Source organism: Poromitra crassiceps (genome assembly GCF_964638095.1).
Source record: "Poromitra crassiceps genome assembly, chromosome: 2".
In the NCBI taxonomy this organism is placed as follows: Eukaryota; Metazoa; Chordata; class Actinopteri; order Beryciformes; family Melamphaidae; genus Poromitra; species Poromitra crassiceps.
The window spans coordinates 89,807,931-89,827,947 of NC_139624.1; the positions used below are offsets into that span (position 1 = coordinate 89,807,931).

Genomic DNA, 20,017 nt, shown 5'->3' on the forward strand with positions numbered 1-20,017 from the left:
ATAGTCAGCATTTATATTGGTTATAATAAGTACTTAGACTGCCTTAGCCAACATGATTTCCCTTTCTCATTTTATTGCAATGGTTCCCACCACAGTGTTTGCATGTCATAATTAGTGTAGAGAAATGTTGAGCACTGCCATGAATAGCACACAGAACAGGTGACTCTACATTCCATTCTCTGCAATGAGGACAATATCAGTCACAAAGCCTTGTTGGATGCTATGTCTACTTTAAGTAGAGCCTCTATAGGTGGGGCTGTTCAGCGGTTCCATATGATTCAACTGGGTGTTTTCCTTGTGTTCTAAAACTCTGGCCACGGATTAACTGTTGGTGATTAGATAATCATCCATTAGATTGGGTGGATAGTTATAAAAGATGGTTACTACATGCAACAGCTTTTAGAAATGACATCTTGGGCCATATGTAAATGTTGAGTTTTCAATTTGCACTGTACTTTTTGCCTTGGATGGGAGGGGGGGAACAAAACAAGTTTATTTATTGGGGGCTATTGGTTTGTATTACAACATCGCATCTTGGTATTTCTATGAGAACCAAACAAGATGGTGTAACAGGGAGGGTTTTGAAAAGCGAAATGAAATTCACATTGACGGAACAATCTATGTTAACCATGATGACATCATCTGGGAAAGGCATATTTCCACCAACTGGAACCTCTGAGTGCTGGCTGTGAATCAGTCTGTCCGTCCCCTTCGTCATCATGGGGGAAACTAGCGCTGATCACACTACAGTGGGACAACTTTAGGCTCCAGCTCACCCTCTGTTCTCACAGTAATGGCTTGTTCTAGTGACAGTTCGTCATCTGGATGGCACAAAGCCAAGTCTATGGGTGACTGATAAGAGAGACGCTTATGTGTGCTCTTCCTTTGTACATATTGAAAGGCTGTTACTTGACATGCTAAAGCCATTTAATGGTATTTTACCAGTGTGCTGCAGAATGTCATTGGAATGGCCTCTGTGTAGAGCACATGTACGCTGCACTAATGTGTTTATGTTAAAACCAGTACTTCAGAGGGTGACTTTTCTTTTTCTTTTGTCAAATGTGTAACAAGCCCACACTTCAATAATGAAATATGCCTTTAATGATTGCAATAAAGCAAGAAGGTTATTGGGAACATGGTCAAACAAGCCACCATGTTTTATGCAGTTGAACCTCCATGGGTGGTTTGTGATTATTATTAGATATTTGATGACTGAAATGAAATTTGTATTAAACTAATTGAAATAGCTCGCATTAGAAAAGTAAAATTTACAGCAATTGGGCTTCCCTCTCTGCACTGTGCTGTATCCTCTTCAGCCTGCTAGATGTGTTTGGTAATCTGAGGTTGTCTCCATGGAGGTGGAAGGTCTGTAGTGATGTTGCAAAGGTGAAAAACAGCAATTTACTTTCACCAAGTGTCTGCATGGATTTTCTTTCCCATGGGAGCTGCATCACTGGGCATGGAGATGGTGTCATAAACCAGCTCCAAGTCAGACAAAACCAGGGAGACCACACAGATAATTAGGGGTTTAAATAATAAATGTTTTAATACAAACCCTGATAGACTGTGCAGGAACACATTCTGGCAAAGCACCACACTGCCTCCTACTGGCAATACTGAAACATTCCAAGTAAACCATACATTTTATTTCACTGTCGTTTTATTTCAAATCAGCTTCAATGAGCGAAGCCCAAGAGAGGGCTGAAGGCTTCCCTAGGGGGGTCTGAAAATGTTGTACATTTTAAAGTAAAAATTTATCAATCTGGTGCACTTTGAGATCAAAATGAAGAGACTACATCTATGAAGAAAGCTTAATCAATTTATCAGATTCACTCTTCTTCTGTGTGTGTGTACTTCTTAGCAGATACAGCTTCTTCTCACAGTTCCTCTGTTCTCCACCTCCACACAAAAACAATAATCTAAGAGTGACTTGAGGTTAATGAGTTACCAAAGAAGTTAAAGGAATTAACTTTATAAACTGTATGGCAACCATGAATAAAGCTAACCTTCTTCACACATAGCAAGCAACACTGCAACAGGCATATCAGTGGCTATTCTAAACATAGGCTACGATTTAACACATTACCAAAATGGCTGGCCACTTAGCATTATGCTAGTGTGCATTTGCATATCAACAGACTCATTAACAAACAGCTTAGCACTAGTAGCCTAGTTTACACCTCAGCTCAGTAGCCCCACAATGATGATCACAGGTACCCAATACATTAGATGCATGATGTTGCACCCATTCACTTCATAGTAAACTCTGGTTGACTAATGAAGAAGTTCATTTACAAAATATAACTTAACACATTCACTGCCAGCCGTTTTTTTTTTACTGTAGGTAGCTTCTGCCAGAGGGGTTTTTTGAGGATTCTGGCTCATCTTTCAAGACCCGAGGATTCTTTTCTGCTAAGATTTTGTGAACACAAAATATCTCAAAAGAACTAATAGAATGTGTGCTTTCTCTGTCTAAAAGAGTTAGTTTGTAGAGTTAGTAGTTATGTAGGCATTAGCACTTGAATACAGCATGGTTTCAGCGTCTGAAAATTTAAGCTGAGATAAATAGCTTTTTGTGAAATTCGATAGAACAGTCACTTTAACCATTCATTTTTGGCATCAGTAAGACGTCAGACATCTAAACAATAGTTTTGAACAGTAATTTCCTCCATAACAGCAGGAAACACCCCTCTCCTTCAAACTCCTCCCTCCGTGTGTGTTCTTCTTGGCTGCAGCGGGCGTGTCACAAGCTCGTTTCTGCTGCTGCTGTAACCTCGCGTCACCAGGCTCACTGCTTTGCTGCTGCTCCTGTCTGCTGGCGGCCGCTGGGCAAGTCTGGATGGGCTCGCTCGTTTCTTGGAGTTTCGGTTGAGAGCTTTGATGAAGCTTTTGCGATTCTGGTCTTATTTATGCTGCGTGTTTCAAAGTGTGTTCCACCCGTAATCTATTATGCAAATTTGCAATCCCTCACCGCCAGCAATCAGCGCGAAAGCGAAAGCGTTTTCGCCAATCCATTCTACAGTATGAGAATGGTTTCATCGCGCGTTCCCCTGCAGTTTTGGCTCTGCTTTTTCTAGTCTGGGAGAGCACTGTCGCCACTTAGTGGGTCGGTGGAATGGGTTGTACACGTTCGGTGGCTCCAATATTTATATAAGAGATGTAAAAGGGTTAGATGCACATCCCACGGTCAAAAAAAAATATATTTTTTTTTGACGTATTAACACGTCATTGGCAGTGAACGTGTTAAAATAAAGACTTAGTTTTTCAACCAACTCAATGATCATGGTGTTTAACACCTTACTCACTATAGAAAAGAGACTTAATCTACCTTGTCTTGCTGGTGGTCTCTGTTGTCCGTCTGAGGCTCTCAAGGAGAAAAGAACACTTCCTTATTTCCTGGGTGATCAATTTTCCAGGAGTGTAGATGAGTAACTTCCTCTAGACCTAACCATATTTTCAAAATAAAGGTTGTATGTTGCATGCACCAATCACCAATTCCATTATTATTACTATTATTTTTATGGCTTTAAAGGAGGGCCAGCTATTCTTACTTTTGTAAAAAAAAAAAAAAAACTCTATCTTCCAGGGTGGGCTGAAAACCACGCCTGAGCACGAGGAAGAGACGGCCGCTGACACTGCTGCAACTGTGACGGCGTCCCTAATCCAAGCCGCCCTGCCCGGTCTACCAGAGGCCGGGGCGGTGGTGGTGGCTGACCACTCACTCGACGACTCCGGTCCGGAGGATGATTCTTCCGCCTCTTCACGTGCTCCTGCTTCCCTGTTGGGCGGCTCAGAGTTTAGTGATGGCCTGGGGGCACTGTCCATGCAGCCTGCCCCCTCCCCGGCTCCCTTTGAACTAAAAGAAAAGAAAAGTCATTTTTGGGTTCAGCTCGACTTTAAGGGGAGCGCCTTAAGGGGGCGGACATCACTAGAGTGGCCGGCGAGACTGACAGCGGGTTCCCGGCCATTCCGCACCTCAAGCCCAGCCTGGTGAGTGACCATCTTCCTGCCTAAAGCCAACTTCTTTGGGAAACACAAGCCTGTCACGGGGAACGTGAGAGACCAGTTCACCGACCAGGCGACTGACGACAAGTCCCACCGCTGCGCCGCCCAGTCCATGGCTGCACAGAACAATGTGGTCCTGCTGGCTTCTGCTCTTTCTGCCTGGGTCCTTGACCCCGACAATCGAGTCCCTCCTGCAGTGGCCTACGATGTAAGATACATGACGGGCATCCTCCAGCTCGCTCAGGCTTCCACCGGGAACTCCTCCCACATCCTCCAGCTCCCACAGGTTTCCACCGGGAACTCCTCCCACATCCTCCAGCTCGCTCAGGCTTCCACCGGGAACTCCTCCCACATCCTCCAGCTCCCTTAGGCTTCCACCGGGAACTCCTCCCACATCCTCCAGCTCCCTTAGGCTTCCACCGGGAACTCCTCCCACATCCTCCAGCTCCCTTAGGCTTCCACCGGGAACTCCTCCCACATCCTCCAGCTCCCTCAGGCTTCCACCGGGAACTCCTCCCACATCCTCCAGCTCCCTCAGGCTTCCACCGGGAACTCCTCCCACATCCTCCAGCTTCCTCAGGTTTCCACCGGGAACTCCTCCCACATCCTCCAGCTCCCTTAGGCTTCCACCGGGAACTCCTCCCACATCCTCCAGCTCCCTCAGGCTTCCACCGGGAACTCCTCCCACATCCTCCAGCTCCCTCAGGCTTCCACCGGGAACTCCTCCCACATCCTCCAGCTCGCTCAGGCTTCCACCGGGAACTCCTCCCACATCCTCCAGCTCGCTCAGGCTTCCACCGGGAACTCCTCCCACATCCTCCAGCTTCCTCAGGTTTCCACCGGGAACTCCTCCCACATCCTCCAGCTTCCTCAGGTTTCCACCGGGAACTCCTCCCACATCCTCCAGCTCCCTCAGGCTTCCACCGGGAACTCCTCCCACATCCTCCAGCTTCCTCAGGTTTCCACCGGGAACTCCTCCCACATCCTCCAGCTCGCTCAGGTTTCCACCGGGAACTCCTTCCCACATCCTCCAGCTCGCTCAGGTTTCCACCGGGAACTCCTCCCACATCCTCCAGCTCGCTCAGGTTTCCACCGGGAACTCCTCCCACATCCTCCAGCTCCCTCAGGCTTCCACCGGGAACTCCTCCCACATCCTCCAGCTCGCTCAGGTTTCCACCGGGAACTCCTCCCACATCCTCCAGCTTCCTCAGGTTTCCACCGGGAACTCCTCCCACATCCTCCAGCTCGCTCAGGTTTCCACCGGGAACTCCTCCCACATCCTCCAGCTTCCTCAGGTTTCCACCGGGAACTCCTCCCACATCCTCCAGCTCCCTCAGGCTTCCACCGGGAACTCCTCCCACATCCTCCAGCTCCCACAGGTTTCCACCGGGAACTCCTCCCGCATCATGGCGTGGCAAACCCAGGTCCAGATAAATGTCTGGCTCAGCCAGTCGCCCATCTCTCCCGCTGTGAAACAGATGCTGCTCGACGGCCCAATAACCTTGTCAGGGTTATTCGGGCCCAAGCTACAAGATGTGGTGACTTCACTCCAGAATGCTACGGAGGAGGCGGAGAAACTTCGCCGGCTGACCGCCTGGGGAAAGCAGCCTGCTGCCCCCTTGGGACAGACATCAGACTCAGACATGAGTATTATTATGTTCGCCTTGGGAGCAGCTCCTCCCTTAGGCGTAAAGCAAGAATACTTGCCCACTATTACATGTTCACGCAAGCATATTACACGCATGAACTCCACGGGCGATGCCCGGTTGGAGCTAACTTAACCGTGTACTGTCTTGCTACCTCTGGGGCTGTTCCTTCCAGGGTGGTGGAGCATAGACTGCCCTCTGGGCGTATCATTCCAGGAACATGCCATGCGCTTACATTCAGGCTGATTTGGTGACCCTTCCCAGGTGAAGGCGTGGCCTCCACAGCCTCATATCATATGGTCATTGCCCCTGGATAATATGAGCTCATGGTGACCCCTGCGTTGAGTGTCACAGTGAGCGTGGACCCATCAGGCTCTGCCATTATCCAATGAGCGAAGCCTAAGAGAGGGCTGAAGCTGATTTGAAATCAAACGAAAGATTTAAAGTAATCTCTAATTTTATGAAATCAGCGAGGCCCTCTCTTGGCTTGAGGCTCACTGATCCACTAGGTGAAGAATCCTATTAGGAGCTGTTTGCTGGGCGCAGCACTGTTTTATAGACAGCGCCGGCATAAGCTAGGGGCGTGGCCATATGGCATATGGCGCTAAAGAGGAAAAGTCTAAAGTTGGTACACTCACGCGAGGGATCTGTAATGGAAAAATAGTTGAAATGCCTTGTTGATCCATCAATAATGAGTTCCCCGTTCAAAGTGTATATAGGAGGATTTTATTCCACATGTTTACATCTGTGCACAGAGTCTCCCTGACAGTCCAAAAAACTTACATCAGGAGAGCCACGAGTCAAAGCGTCTTCCCATCATATACTAAAATGAGCACCCGCCCCCCACCTTGGAGGCCAGTGATTTTCTACTGCGCTCACAGAAGTTCCATCTAACCCAGTACATTTCCATTACGCCAGTAGTTTCATCTGACATTCACAAAAGACACAATAACCTTGGTCTGATCACACAAGACAAAATACATGTTATCTCCCTATACAGGAATGCTCTGCATGATGGAGCAGAGTCCATCTTAGAAGAGCCATAGATCATAAGCAATCAATCAATAATTGATAAAATATTTTTATTGTCACTCCGTTGTACAAGTACGCACCGCACGTGTGAAATTCACGTGCGCATGTGTGTTATCTGTTGAGGAGTCTCGTGGCCTGCGGAAACTATTCCGCAGACGGTTTGTGCATGCCTTCGGGACCCTGTATCTTCTCCCAGCAGGGAGAACAGGCTGTTGTGCGGGTGGTCGTGTCCTTGATGATCTTCCAGGACTTCCTGGCTTTAAACATTCCACCTTTCATTTTCTACAGTGGCATTCCACCAAAACCATAAAAATAAATACTTTCCCTTTTGTTTTATGAAAATAATTATTCACAATGATGTACTATGGAGATAAAAATCATTCAAAATATCTGCAAAACTCATATTCGACCTACTTTGGCTCATTGCCAACAATTTGTAGCAGCGACATGTGAAGCGTTCTCCCAGACCAGCACACAGATAATGTGTGTGCATGTGTTGAGCTAAAGCAGTGATTTTCAAACTTTGTACCAAAGGGCAATAAGCCAAAATAGCCTTAGAACCCATTCTCATTCAGATATCTTGAGGTGAGAGGTCAAAGGACCTATTTGAAAATGGCCATGCCAGTTTTACCCTCGCAAAAATTTAGCTGAAATTTGAAGCATTATTTACCCCCATTCTCGACAAGCTAGCACAACATGGTTGGTACCATTGGATGCCTTTGGTCTTCTAGTTTTATACCAGGATCATCACTTTAGCTTTAAAAGTGAGCCTGCTATGCTACAGCCCCTGAAAGACAGTAATATTGGCCGCACATGCCAATTTCAACTGAGGGTGCAAAATATTAAACTGAGGGTGCAATGCATGCTCTTGAACCCCCATAGAACCAAGCCTGCCTGCTGGGCCCACAGGTGAGCTGCCTACAGGACTTCCAAAACTGGACAGGTGTGGCCCATACACTGTATGGTGTGGCCAGGGGTGTAGTGCAGGGTATAGTGCAGGCTAAGTATATGGACTACTTTTTCAGTCTGCACCCACTTCTAAATCCCCTCTGATGCGCAGGGCAAGGAGAGTGAAGGAATATATAGGCATCTATTATTTGATTAACTGTAATTAGCTTTAGCTAAATCATTTGCAGGTGCAGCCTATAGATTATCTATGAGTTAAACTAGCCATTTAAAGAGTATCTATAGACAGTGACAGCCATCAGTCCTGTAACTTCTGAATACATGCACTGATATGCTTAACAGAGCCAAAAGGAGGCATGAGTCACAGATTAGAAGAGACAGACCAGCAGAGTTCAGCTGACTCAATGTTAGATACATTTTTTGTTATCAGACTCACACACTATAGTTCAGTATTGCCCCCGCAAACAGCTTTCAGTTATTAATGTAAAAATACATACACATATAATATATAATATCCTCATACACATACTGTACTGTACTCTCCTCAACATTCACACATGACCTCACAGAAATCCCAATCTATCATGTCCTGTCCTCATCAGAAAGCAATGCTACTGTGTCTCCACACTATCTCTGACATTTTCATCCCACGCAATCAGGGCCGTAACCAGGGTCCCGAAATAGGGGAGGTCCAGCAAGAGGAGGCGGATTCGGTGGCGACCGCAAGGGCGCCGGCGGAAAAAAATTGAGGCTCGCCTTCGCCCTGTCAAGCCCAAAATGGCCCCACCTTTCGTTGTTGCCGTCCATCGCTCATCACCTTGCAAAGCATGCTGAGATATCTGGCGTCAGGACATCGCGAACAACAAGACGAGAGGAGGGGACAAAATCAAAACAGACCAATTGAAGACAGAAATACAGCAAGGCAGCCAACCAAGCTGCAGCAGCGGGGCAGGGCTTGACCGGGCGAAGGCGAGTCCATGTGGACTGATCGCTTTTGGTGGGCATGAACTGTCAAGCCTGCTACACACCGCCGACGAGTTTAAGCGATAAACTCGCAGGCACTCGCATGTACTCGCAACTCGCCCTGCAGCTTGGTTGGCTGCCTTGCTGTATTCCCGTCTTCAATTGGTCTATTTCGGTTTTGGCCCCTCCTCTCGTCTTGTCGCCTGCGATGTCTTGACGCCAGGTATCCCAGCATGCTTTGCAAGCTGGTGAGCGACAAGATGGCAACGAGGGAAGGAGGGGCATTTCGAAATCGACCAATTGAAGACAGAAATACAGCAAGGCAGCCAACCACGCTGCAGGGCGAGTGCGAGTACATGCGAGTTTATCGCTTAGACTCGTCGGCGGTCTGTAGGAACCGTCAGGGCTCCTGCCCACCGAAAAGCGATACAGGGCGATGTACTCGCCCTTGCCCTGCCGGCCCTGCCCCGCTGCCTTGCTGTATTTCCGTCTTCAATTAATTGATTTCAAAATGGCCCCTCCTTTCGTTGTTGCCGTCTGTCGCTCACCACTTTGCAAAGCATGCTGGGATACCTGGGGGCAGGACATCGCGAACGACAAGATGAGAGGAGGGGCCAAAATCAAAATAGACCAATTGAAGATGGAAATACAGCAAGGCAGCCAACCAGAGGCGAGCGGATCGCCTTGTATCGCTTTCGGTGAGCTGGAACCTGCGAGACCGCGAAGTGGGCGAGACCTCGAGGGAAAACCAATGACATACGGTAGAAATGAGGGATGGATGGAGGAGGAGGGGAAGGAGGACGATGACAGGGCATGGTAGGCCAGAAGGAGCGCTTTTTTTTCTAGTAATTCAAATCAACACTAGGCCCAAGGTAATGAGTCATCAACATGCAATGTGAAAAGAAACCAGATGAGGTCAGTGTTGCTTTACAGAAAACATTTGGCAGTTTGATGACACTGTTTCTGTGCTGTTGCTGTGGGTAGGCCATACAGTACAAATGTAACTAACCACAATTGCATCATTATTATTTTATTGTATATTATAATTACATAATTGTATACATATAGGCCTATATTATTATTATTGTTTTTGAGGTTGTGTGTGCATGCGCGCCTGAGTGTAGCCTACAAATGTTGATTTTTATTAAGACGTGAAGATCAAAATTACGTAAGAAATCACAATTGTGACTGTTTTATTATTAACATTCTACTAGGTATTGCCTGCCACTCTCACCTATAGCCTACTTACACCTATAGGCTTGACTAAATTTCCCCATCCCACACTGACATCTCCAAGTAAAGGTTAAGAATGACAGGGATTTGTCCGGCAAGGGTCATTCATTTAAATAGGGTGAGGTCAGGTTAATTAGACCAGGGGTTTCCAAAGTCGCCACACACAGAACAGGTCACCACCATACCACACAGCATCACTCTGACATCAACACACACAGAACAGGTCATCACCATACCACACAGCATCACTCTGACATCAACACACACAGACCAGGTCATCAGCATACCACACAGCATCACTCTGGCATCGACACACACAGAACAGGTCATCACCATACCACACAGCATCACTCTGACATCGACACACACAGAACAGGTCATCAGCATACCACACAGCATCACTCTGGCATCAACACACACAGAACAGGTCATCACCATACCACACAGCATCACTCTGACATCGACACACACAGAACAGGTCATCAGCATACCACACAGCATCACTCTGGCATCAACACACACAGAACAGGTCATCACCATACCACACAGCATCACTCTGACATCGACACACACAGAACAGGTCATCAGCATACCACACAGCATCACTCTGGCATCAACACACACAGAACAGGTCATCAGCATACCACACAGCATCACTCTGACATCGACACACACAGAACAGGTCATCAGCATACCACACAGCATCACTCTGACATCAACACACACAGAACAGGTCATCACCATACCATACAAAGACTGTGGGCCTCCCTCAGACAAAGCTTACAGTGGACAAAGCCCCCCCAAATCACATTAATTCTGTCTATTATATGTGATCTCCTTTTGATAACTAATGTAATATTTTTTCCCTGAGCCTCCCCTGAAACTGTTTGGAGCCCCCCTGGGGAGGCCCGCCTCCCACTTTGAAAACCTCTGAATTAGACCATCACAGGAGAAATAGACCAGGTAAGGTTGGAGCTTCATTTTAGCTTAAATGAGCTATTTATTAGGTTCAGCTAAAGTGGGCAACCTTCTGACACACACGCATGCACACACACGCACACACACACACACACACACACACGCACGCGCACGCATACACACACACACACACACACACACACACACACACAGGCCTAGTATGTCAGTAGGCCTATGTACCCATGCTATGCTAATCCATCTCATCTCCAGGGTAGGGAGGGTTCCAAGTATCACAATATTAAAGGAATATAACTGATTACTTTCCGTTACTTTTAGATTACTTCTGAACACATTTCCTGCATTTGACTACTGGCATATTCCTCGGGAGGACATTTTTCCAAAGAAAAAACAGCTCTGAAATAGGCCTACTGATTTCAGACCTTATGTGTTACAGCAAGCTTTCAGCCAATCTATCTGTGTCGCCTAATTACAGTAGGCTACACTATTATCGGTTTTCTAGTAATTTATTTTCTCTGTGCACTGGTCCTTTTTAAGAGCAAAGTGTGTATTTTGAAGTGTGTTTATTTTTCTCCAATGTTTTAGGTTTTTTAGTTTTTATTTATTTGCACCAACATAAAGACAATAAGAAGAGTAAATATTTACAGTCCACAGCCACCTGGATAAATAGGCTACACAATATATACAATGGAATATAGGCTACAATACATTTATTTTAAATTGTAATCCTGTAGTAATCCCAATTTCTGGTCGGCTAAATGTAGGCTACTAGAACCAGATTGCATGTAAAGTTACTTCCCAAGCCTGCTCATCCCATTCACACAGACACACACACTTTTTTAATTATTATCTAATGAAAGATCTAATTAAACACACACACACACACACACACACACACACACACACACACACACACACACACACACACACACACACACACACACACACACACCCTAATTAATTCAACATAGTTGCTTAGTATAGCTTTGGAGAAACCCTATCATAGTCCTCTCCTCCTCCCTCCCTCCTCCGCATACCTCCTATAGAGGATGCAGCTACAGTGCAGTGCTGAGCGTGTGATAACGGCGGGCGGACGGAGGCTGAGGAGTGGACTCGATCATCCAGACAGGATCACGCTGCTTTGCTTTATGGACCCACTTTCTGTTTGCCTGTTAGCCGTGCCGTGACACAGGGAAGCACGAGGGGACTCGCCTCTTTGGGATAATTATGGTTCGCCACAGATCTCCACGGAGCTGCAGCTGATCTCATTCAAAGTCGGAGTGGATTCTCTCATCGTGATGGATACAAATGTGCTCGCAGTGCTGAAACTTTTTGTGGTTGGGGTTTTGGGTGAGTAGGCCTACTAGGATGCTTTTGTTTTTAGTTGATCTAGTATTTTTTTTTAATGCAGAATAGGCTAAACTACCTACAGGCACAAATGTCACCATGAACTTAATTATTCATATTATTAGTAGGCCTAAAGCTATTAATTAGTGGCACTTTACAGTCGCAGCCTCAGAAATGTCTCACTTCTCCAGCGCTCATGAACTATTTCATGTTATTTTCCCAATTCGGTGTAAGTGATCCAGTGTATTGCTATGTGCAGCTGCAAAGTAGGCTACTGTAGGCGGTCATACTGTTATCATTTTAATGCACATAGTTGAATGTAGCCTACAGTATCTATGCATAGACTAGCTTACTGTTTGCACTCAAAGTAATTGAGTTCTTGTCCAATTATGCATAAATGTTGATGCAGATGAAACAAGGAGATCAAGCACAAAGTACATGCATGGCATGGAAAGTCATGCCCCACTGGACAGAGCTGACCTAGTTGGTGGCTATGGGAATTTGTGGATCTGGCTCATTATGTGGTCGTAACAAGGGAGAAATCATGTATGAAATATTGTTTCCTCATGTGCCTGGCTGCGATTGATGAGTTCATGTGCTGCAACATGCGTAGAGTGCAGTGGCATATTGTTCGACATGACCGCTGCGGTGTGGTGATGACCTGTTCTGTGTCGATGCCAGAGTGGTGCTGTGTGGTGTGGTGATGACCTGTTCTGTGTGTGTTGATGCCAGAGTGACGCTGTGTGGTATGGTGATGACCTGTTATGTGTGTGTTGATGCCAGAGTGATGCTGTGTGGTATGGTGATGACCTGTTCTGTGTTGATGCCAGAGTGGTGCTGTGTGGTATGGTGATGACCTGTTATGTGTTGATGCCAGAGTGATGCTGTGTGGTATGGTGATGACCTGTTCTGTGTGTGTGTTGATGCCAGAGTGATGCTGTGTGGTATGGTGATGACCTGTTCTGTGTCAATGCCAGAGTGATGCTGTGTGGTATGGTGATGACCTGTTCTGTGTGTGTTGATGCCAAACTCATGCTGTGTGGTATGGTGATGACCTGTTCTGTGTGTGTTGATGCCAGAGTGATGCTGTGTGGTATGGTGATGACCTGTTCTGTGTGTGTTGATGTCAGAGTGATGCTGTGTGGTATGGTGATGACCTGTTCTGTGTGTGTTGATGTCAGAGTGATGCTGTGTGGTATGGTGATGACCTGTTCTGTGTGTGTTGATGCCAGAGTGATGCTGTGTGGTATGGTGATGACCTGTTCTGTGTGTGTTGATGTCAGAGTGATGCTGTGTGGTATGGTGATGACCTGTTCTGTGTGTGTTGATGCCAGAGTGATGCTGTGTGGTATGGTGATGACCTGTTCTGTGTGTGTTGATGCCAAACTCATGCTGTGTGGTATGGTGATGACCTGTTCTGTGTGTGTTGATGCCAGAGTGATGCTGTGTGGTATGGTGATGACCTGTTCTGTGACGATGCCAGAGTGATGCTGTGTGGTATGGTGATGACCTGTTCTGTGTCGATGCCAGAGTGATGCTGCAGAGCAGCAGCAGTAGTAGTAGTAGTAGTAGTAGTACTTAGTAGTACTTAGTAGTAGTACACTAGCTGTAGTAGAGTAATAGTAATATTGGTATTAGTAATGGCATTGGATGGTAAGATACTGTAAGAATTACATTTTAATGGAATGATTTGCCACAGTAATTTTGCAGCTGTTTACAATGCCTTGTCATGACAGAAAGAGAGGCAGCTTGGTACCCGCTGGGCTACAACTAATGATTACTATACTTTCATTTGTCAATTAATCTGTCCATTATTTTCTTGATTAATGGATTAGTTGTTTAGTCTATAAAGAGTCAGAAAATGGTGAAAAATCTCAATCAGTGTTTCCCAAAGCTCAAATGTTTTGTCCACAACCCAAAGATATTCAGTTTACTGCCTTAGAGGAGTAAAGAAACCAGAAAATATTAATATTTACAGTAAGAAGCTGGAATCAGATTTTTTTTTTTACTTAAACCGGTTAATCGATCATCAAAATAGTTGGTGATTAATTCAATAGTTGACCACTAAATCATGATTAATCGATTAATCATTGAACTTGCACCTCTGATCCACTGTCCATTAGTCGGGGTGGTGGATGCAGTGTAGTAGTTGAGCCTGGTAATAATGCTACTATGGCTTTAGTATCAGCTCCACAGTGGTGAAGATGAGTCCAGACAGACAGTGGCTGGGTAGGCTCATGGCTGTTTGGGAAATGCTGTTGAACTGACATTTGGTCTTGGTGCTATCTGCTCTGACACTGATTGAATTTGCCTGGTCTCCTCCTGTGTGGGCAGGTTGGGACAAAGCCCAGAATCTCAATTTCAAGGTCTGCAGTCCAAAAATACTTCAAATTCAGGCCCTTATCTAGTGCCAAAGTGGTTGGCTCAACTCAAGCCTCCGGAGGGACGACCTGGCCGTCTTCATAAAGGTGACGGTGCATGGGGGGAACACAGCCGAGGAATTCCCTCCACACAATGAAAAGGTCTAGCTGTTTTGATAGCCTGGACTCCCCTGGATCCCCGACATGCAACAGCTGTAGGCCATACCGTGCCAGCATGCAACAGCTGTAGCCCATACCGTCCCAGCATGCAACAGCTGTAGCCCATACCGTCCCAGCATGCAACAGCTGTAGCCCATACCGTCCCAGCATGCAACAGCTGTTAGCCCATACCGTCCCAGCATGCAACAGCTGTAGCCCATACCGTCCCAGCATGCAACAGCTGTAACCCATACCGTCACAGCATGCAACAGCTGTAGCCCATACCGTCCCAGCATGCAACAGCTGTTAGCCCATACCGTCCCAGTAGTGTCCTCTAGTAAGAGAGTGGCGTCAGCAGAGGACCAAAATGCAAGACTCATTAGCCAATGAACAGCCAGGAATGGGTCTCGCGCTACTTTTGCATGCTAAAATAAAGCTGATAATGTACAATTTGATTAATTTCAAGGGATGAAAAACCCTTTCAAAGTACAACACTGTCTATTTTGTTGCAACTCGACACTAACTGGGTTTCCATCCACCTCTGGATATTCGCATTTACCCAAAATGCGAATATAAACTTGAATGGAAACACCAGAAATTCGAATAAAGGTCGAAATATCGCATAAATGTTTTTACGCTTGGAGGGGGTGGATTTATCAGCGTATCGACAGTAGGAAGATGCGAACTTTTGCAATGGAAACAGATTTTGCGAATTAACGATGACGTACCAGATGTGACTTCACTTCCGCTTTATGCTACTCCAGGGGGAAATGGTGGCGATTAGCGCCAGGCAGTCTGAATGAAATTGAATGTAACGTTCCCAATTCTATGTATTAAATTCTAAAAAACGACCCTCAACATTTGGGAAGGCTAAGCCACACAACTAGTTCGTTATAATCTAACATCATGCTTTGAAGGCGACTTTACGGCGATGAGGACGGTGATCATCACCGTCACCGGGTGATGACTCAATCAAAGCAGGTCTCCGCTGATAGAGATCTCAGGCACACAGGCACGTTACGCCTCCTCCTGACGAGAAGCGCACACCGACTGCTCAACCTGCCGACTCCCAAAACTCGCTAAACAAAACTGAATGGAAACATGCATAAATTCGCATTTTATTTTGCGGATTTTCACAAAATTCGCTTGAATTATGCGATACATTTGGATGGAAACCCAGTTACTGCTGCTTTTTTTACTCAAGAGTTCCACTTTCTACTTCCTGGAAAAAAACTGGTCCATTGGAGTGAATGGAGATGTCGGAACTCTTCTATTATACGGCTCTGCGTCCCAGTAGAAAACTAGCTTACACTGGCTTTCCTGACCTGAAGCGATGCACAGGCTCTTTAAATGCTGATTCTAGCATAATGGAAAACAGGAGAGGAAGTGATGTATGTGTGATGAAACAGATTCTAACCTATTTGTTGCATGTCAAAAATAGACATTGTTTGATTTAGCTCCATTTGCTTTATCAAAGCGGTGGAGTGGTTTTATTTCCATGTCTTGTCAAGACAGAGGCTGAGGAATGGTTTCCTGCTAGCCCTTGTCTAGACTCAAATGATTTTCCCATAGAGTCCCACTGAGAGGAGAAAAGTCACAGACCAGGCGCAGTGCATGCAAGGAAAAGAACACCCAAACCTCTCAAATCACTCTGATCATCAACATTAAGTATGTATGCCTATTCCCTAGTGTGTGTTTGATGCACCGGAAACTGGAATAAGGTCCCCCATCTGTGACACAGAAAAAAAAACAGAACGATTCCCCGCTGACTGCGAAGCATCTGCTTACTCCAATAAACAAGCAATAATGGCTCTTGATACAGCGGAGAAAATGCCTCCGGGTCCTTCTGTTCCACTGCTGCTCTGGAAAAAAGGGGAAAAAATACATTGTTCTCAGAAGAATGTTTTTCAAGTTATTCATAGACCTGGGCTGAGATTTCAGGCTGTTGGCTCTTTTGGGCTCTTTATGGCTGATTTCAATATACTGTAGCTATTTTTTTAAACTGAGATATTGTGATAAGCTGTTGCGGTTTTATTACCTATAATATGCATTGCTGAAATGAAATACTTTGACGTTAGTACTCAAGATAGTGGAGCAGACTTTATTTTTGCAAAACAAAAATCTTAATTTAGTCAAACTGAAACTGACATTAATTGACTTGTATGTTTGGTTAATTTAACATGTTCATTATATATTCTAATTTGTTGTTGTTGTTGTTGTAATATATTAATATATATATTCTAATATATATATTATATAACATATTGGTAACCCTTTATTTTACAGGTACCCTAGTTACATATGAACTATTTGTAATTACACATGAACACCAAATGTAATTACACAGTAATTACCAATAGTTATAAATGATGTTCATATGTAGTTACATTGTAACAGACCTGTAAAATGGAGTGAGTCTGTTCAACTGTAGTTCATATGTAGTTACATTGTAACGGACCTGTAAAATGGAGTGAGTCTGTTCAACTGTAGTTCATATGTAGTTACATGGTAACAGACCTGTAAAGTGGAGTGAGTATATTCAACTGTAGTTCATATGTAGTTACATTGTAACAGACCTGTAAAGTGGAGTGAGTCTATTCAACTGTAGTTCATATGTAGTTACATGGTACCGGACCTGTAAAGTGGAGTGAGTCTATTCAACTGTAGTTCATATGTAGTTACATGGTAACAGACCTGTAAAGTGGAGTGAGTCTATTCAACTGTAGTTCATATGTAGTTACATTGTAACAGACCTGTAAAGTGGAGTGAGTCTATTCAACTGTAGTTCATATGTAGTTACATGGTACCGGACCTGTAAAGTGGAGTGAGTCTATTCAACTGTAGTTCATATGTAGTTACATGGTAACAGACCTGTAAAGTGGAGTGAGTCTATTTAACTGTAGTTCATATGTAGTTACATTGTACCGGACCGGACCTGTAAAGAAGCTACGGCCTGGGACAGAGATTGCTAAAAGCCAGTGGGGGATTCGAACCACTGAACTTCAGATTGCAAAGCTGGCGGCTTTAACCACTCAGCCACGAGGGCTTTCCAACTTTCTTAGTGGAGTTTGGGAGGATAACTGTATGTCAGTCAGATGTAGTTGTCACTTCCTATCTTTGTTATTATAAGCATAGACTTGGGGGAAAATGTTGATACTTTGTTAGTTGTAGCTTGAAAGACAGGCAATATTGATTAATGTAAATGCATTTCTGCAGTGTGACTGTGTCAGCCCCCCCCCCCCCCCCCCCCCGCCATGAGCTGTAAATGGCTCATGGGACTATTTACACCACAATTCAGAAAATTATTAGAATGTCTTTTTTTTGGTCTGCTGACCAAAGGGGTCTTTGAGGGGCTTCGACTGGGTCCCCAACAAATTGAGAAATTGGGAAATTGATGGGGAAATGACTCATTTACAATAAGCTAACAATTAGAATGTAGAAGAATGGCTATTTTGATTATAGTTTCACTGTTACCTCTATATCTACAATACTTTTATTAGAATTTTTGTATTGGAATTCTGGACAAAATCATACCTGGCTACAACTAAATAAAGTATCAATATTTTCCCCCAAGTCTCTGTGTATAATAACAAAGCTATGAAGTGACAGCAACTACATCTGAGTGACATACAGTTATCCTCTTAAACTCCACCATGAAATTTGGAAAGCCCTCGTGGCTGAGTGGTTAAAGCCGCTTGCTTTGCAATCAGAAGTTCAGTGGTTCGAATCCACCACTGGGTTTTAGCAATCTCTGTCCCAGCCGGGAGCTTCTTTACAGGTCCAGTACCATGTAACTACATATGACCTACAGTTGAAAAGATTCACTCCACTTTACAGGTCCGGTACCATGTAACTACATATGAACTACAGTTGAACAGACTCACTCCACTTTACAGGTCCGGTACCATGTAACTACATATGAACTACAGTTGAACAGTCTCACTCCACTTTACAGGTCCGGTACAATGTAACTACATATGAACTACAGTTGAACGGTCTCACTCCACTTTACAGGTCTGTTACAATGTAACTACACATGAACTACAGTTGGACAGACTCACTCCATTTTACAGGTCTGTTACAATGTAACTACATATGAACTACAGTTAAACAGACTCACTCCATTTTACAGGTCTGTTACAATGTAACTACATATGAACTACAGTTGAACAGACTCATTCCATTTTACAGGTCTGTTACAATGTAACTACATATGAACGTAATTTAGAACTATTGGTAATTACTGTGTAATTACATTTGGTGTTCATGTGTAATTACAAATAGTTCATATGTAACTAGGGTACCTGTAAAATAAAGGGTTACCAACATATTCTTACTATATATATATGATATAACATATTCATTATATATATGATATAACATTCATTATATATATATATATATATATATATATATATATATATATATATATATATATATATGTGTGTGTGTACACACACACACACACACACACACACACACACACACACACACACACACACACACACCAGAGGGGTGAACCACGAAACAAGATTAGTGGCTTAGTGAGGTAACTTCAGGTTTAACCCTAGGTTTGCCGTACCACGACGCTAGTTAACTTCTTACCGAGATAGATCACCATGGCAACTTATGCTCTACGGCTAACCTGCTTTGTAGCAGGTTAAGTTCAGAGGATAAGATCAAAACCCATGAAAGACCCACCTGCTTACCAATCAGCTCTCTGGAAACAGCGAGTCGCCATTCATATGGTCCCCATATGAAAAATACATTGCATTCAAAAGAAAAGAAAAAGAAAAAAGAAAGAAAATGGCTCCTGTTGAATTAATCGAGGACTGATTAGCCTTGCACTTGTTGCAGGCTACATTTAAATTAAGTCCTACTTACCACTTTGGAATATGTTTTTATATATACATTTTTGTGCTCTCAAGTAGCCTAGATACGTTGTTTGACCCCGGCGATCGATTGCAGCTGAATGGTGAGTGGAGAAATATCACTAAACCGGCATAAAAAGGTTACATAAACGTCTCCAAAGCGCACAGTGCCGTGTGCGCAATGGAGCTGAGGCTGATGTTGGGTTCGACATAGTCATACATTTCAGAATAGCCTACTACTATCTAAACAATTTAATATGGGATCGCCTGCACACAGATGATTCATATCTAGGCTACTCCTGCATTTTGCAGCTGCAACTGTGTTGCTTTTGGCCTGTATGATGTGATTGAACTTCCAGCATAGTCATTGTATGAAATATGGAGATATGCGACTCTGTGGCCAATAGCCTATATGTGACCACAAAATTGGCAATTTTTTATAGATGAAATCTATGCCCGCACATACCATCTCGATTCAGTTCAGCAGCCTTTTTTAATTTTATTATCTGTAACAGCACTTGGATTGGGGTAAACAGGAGGCAGGGAGTCTCGACTGATG

General features: G+C 44.5%; 1 protein-coding gene across 1 annotated transcript in view; it reads left to right on the top strand.

Moving 5' to 3' along the window:
- Positions 1 to 12,019: 12,019 nt before the first annotated feature.
- Positions 12,020 to 20,017, top strand: part of LOC310772473 (receptor activity-modifying protein 3) — a gene marked incomplete at both ends in the record, with an annotated part of 92,399 nt that continues 84,401 nt past the window's right edge. The window contains one exon of the mRNA XM_083632297.1: positions 12,020 to 12,071. Within this exon, the coding sequence (XP_083488423.1) occupies positions 12,020 to 12,071 (52 nt within the window). The remainder of the gene's footprint in view (positions 12,072 to 20,017) is intronic.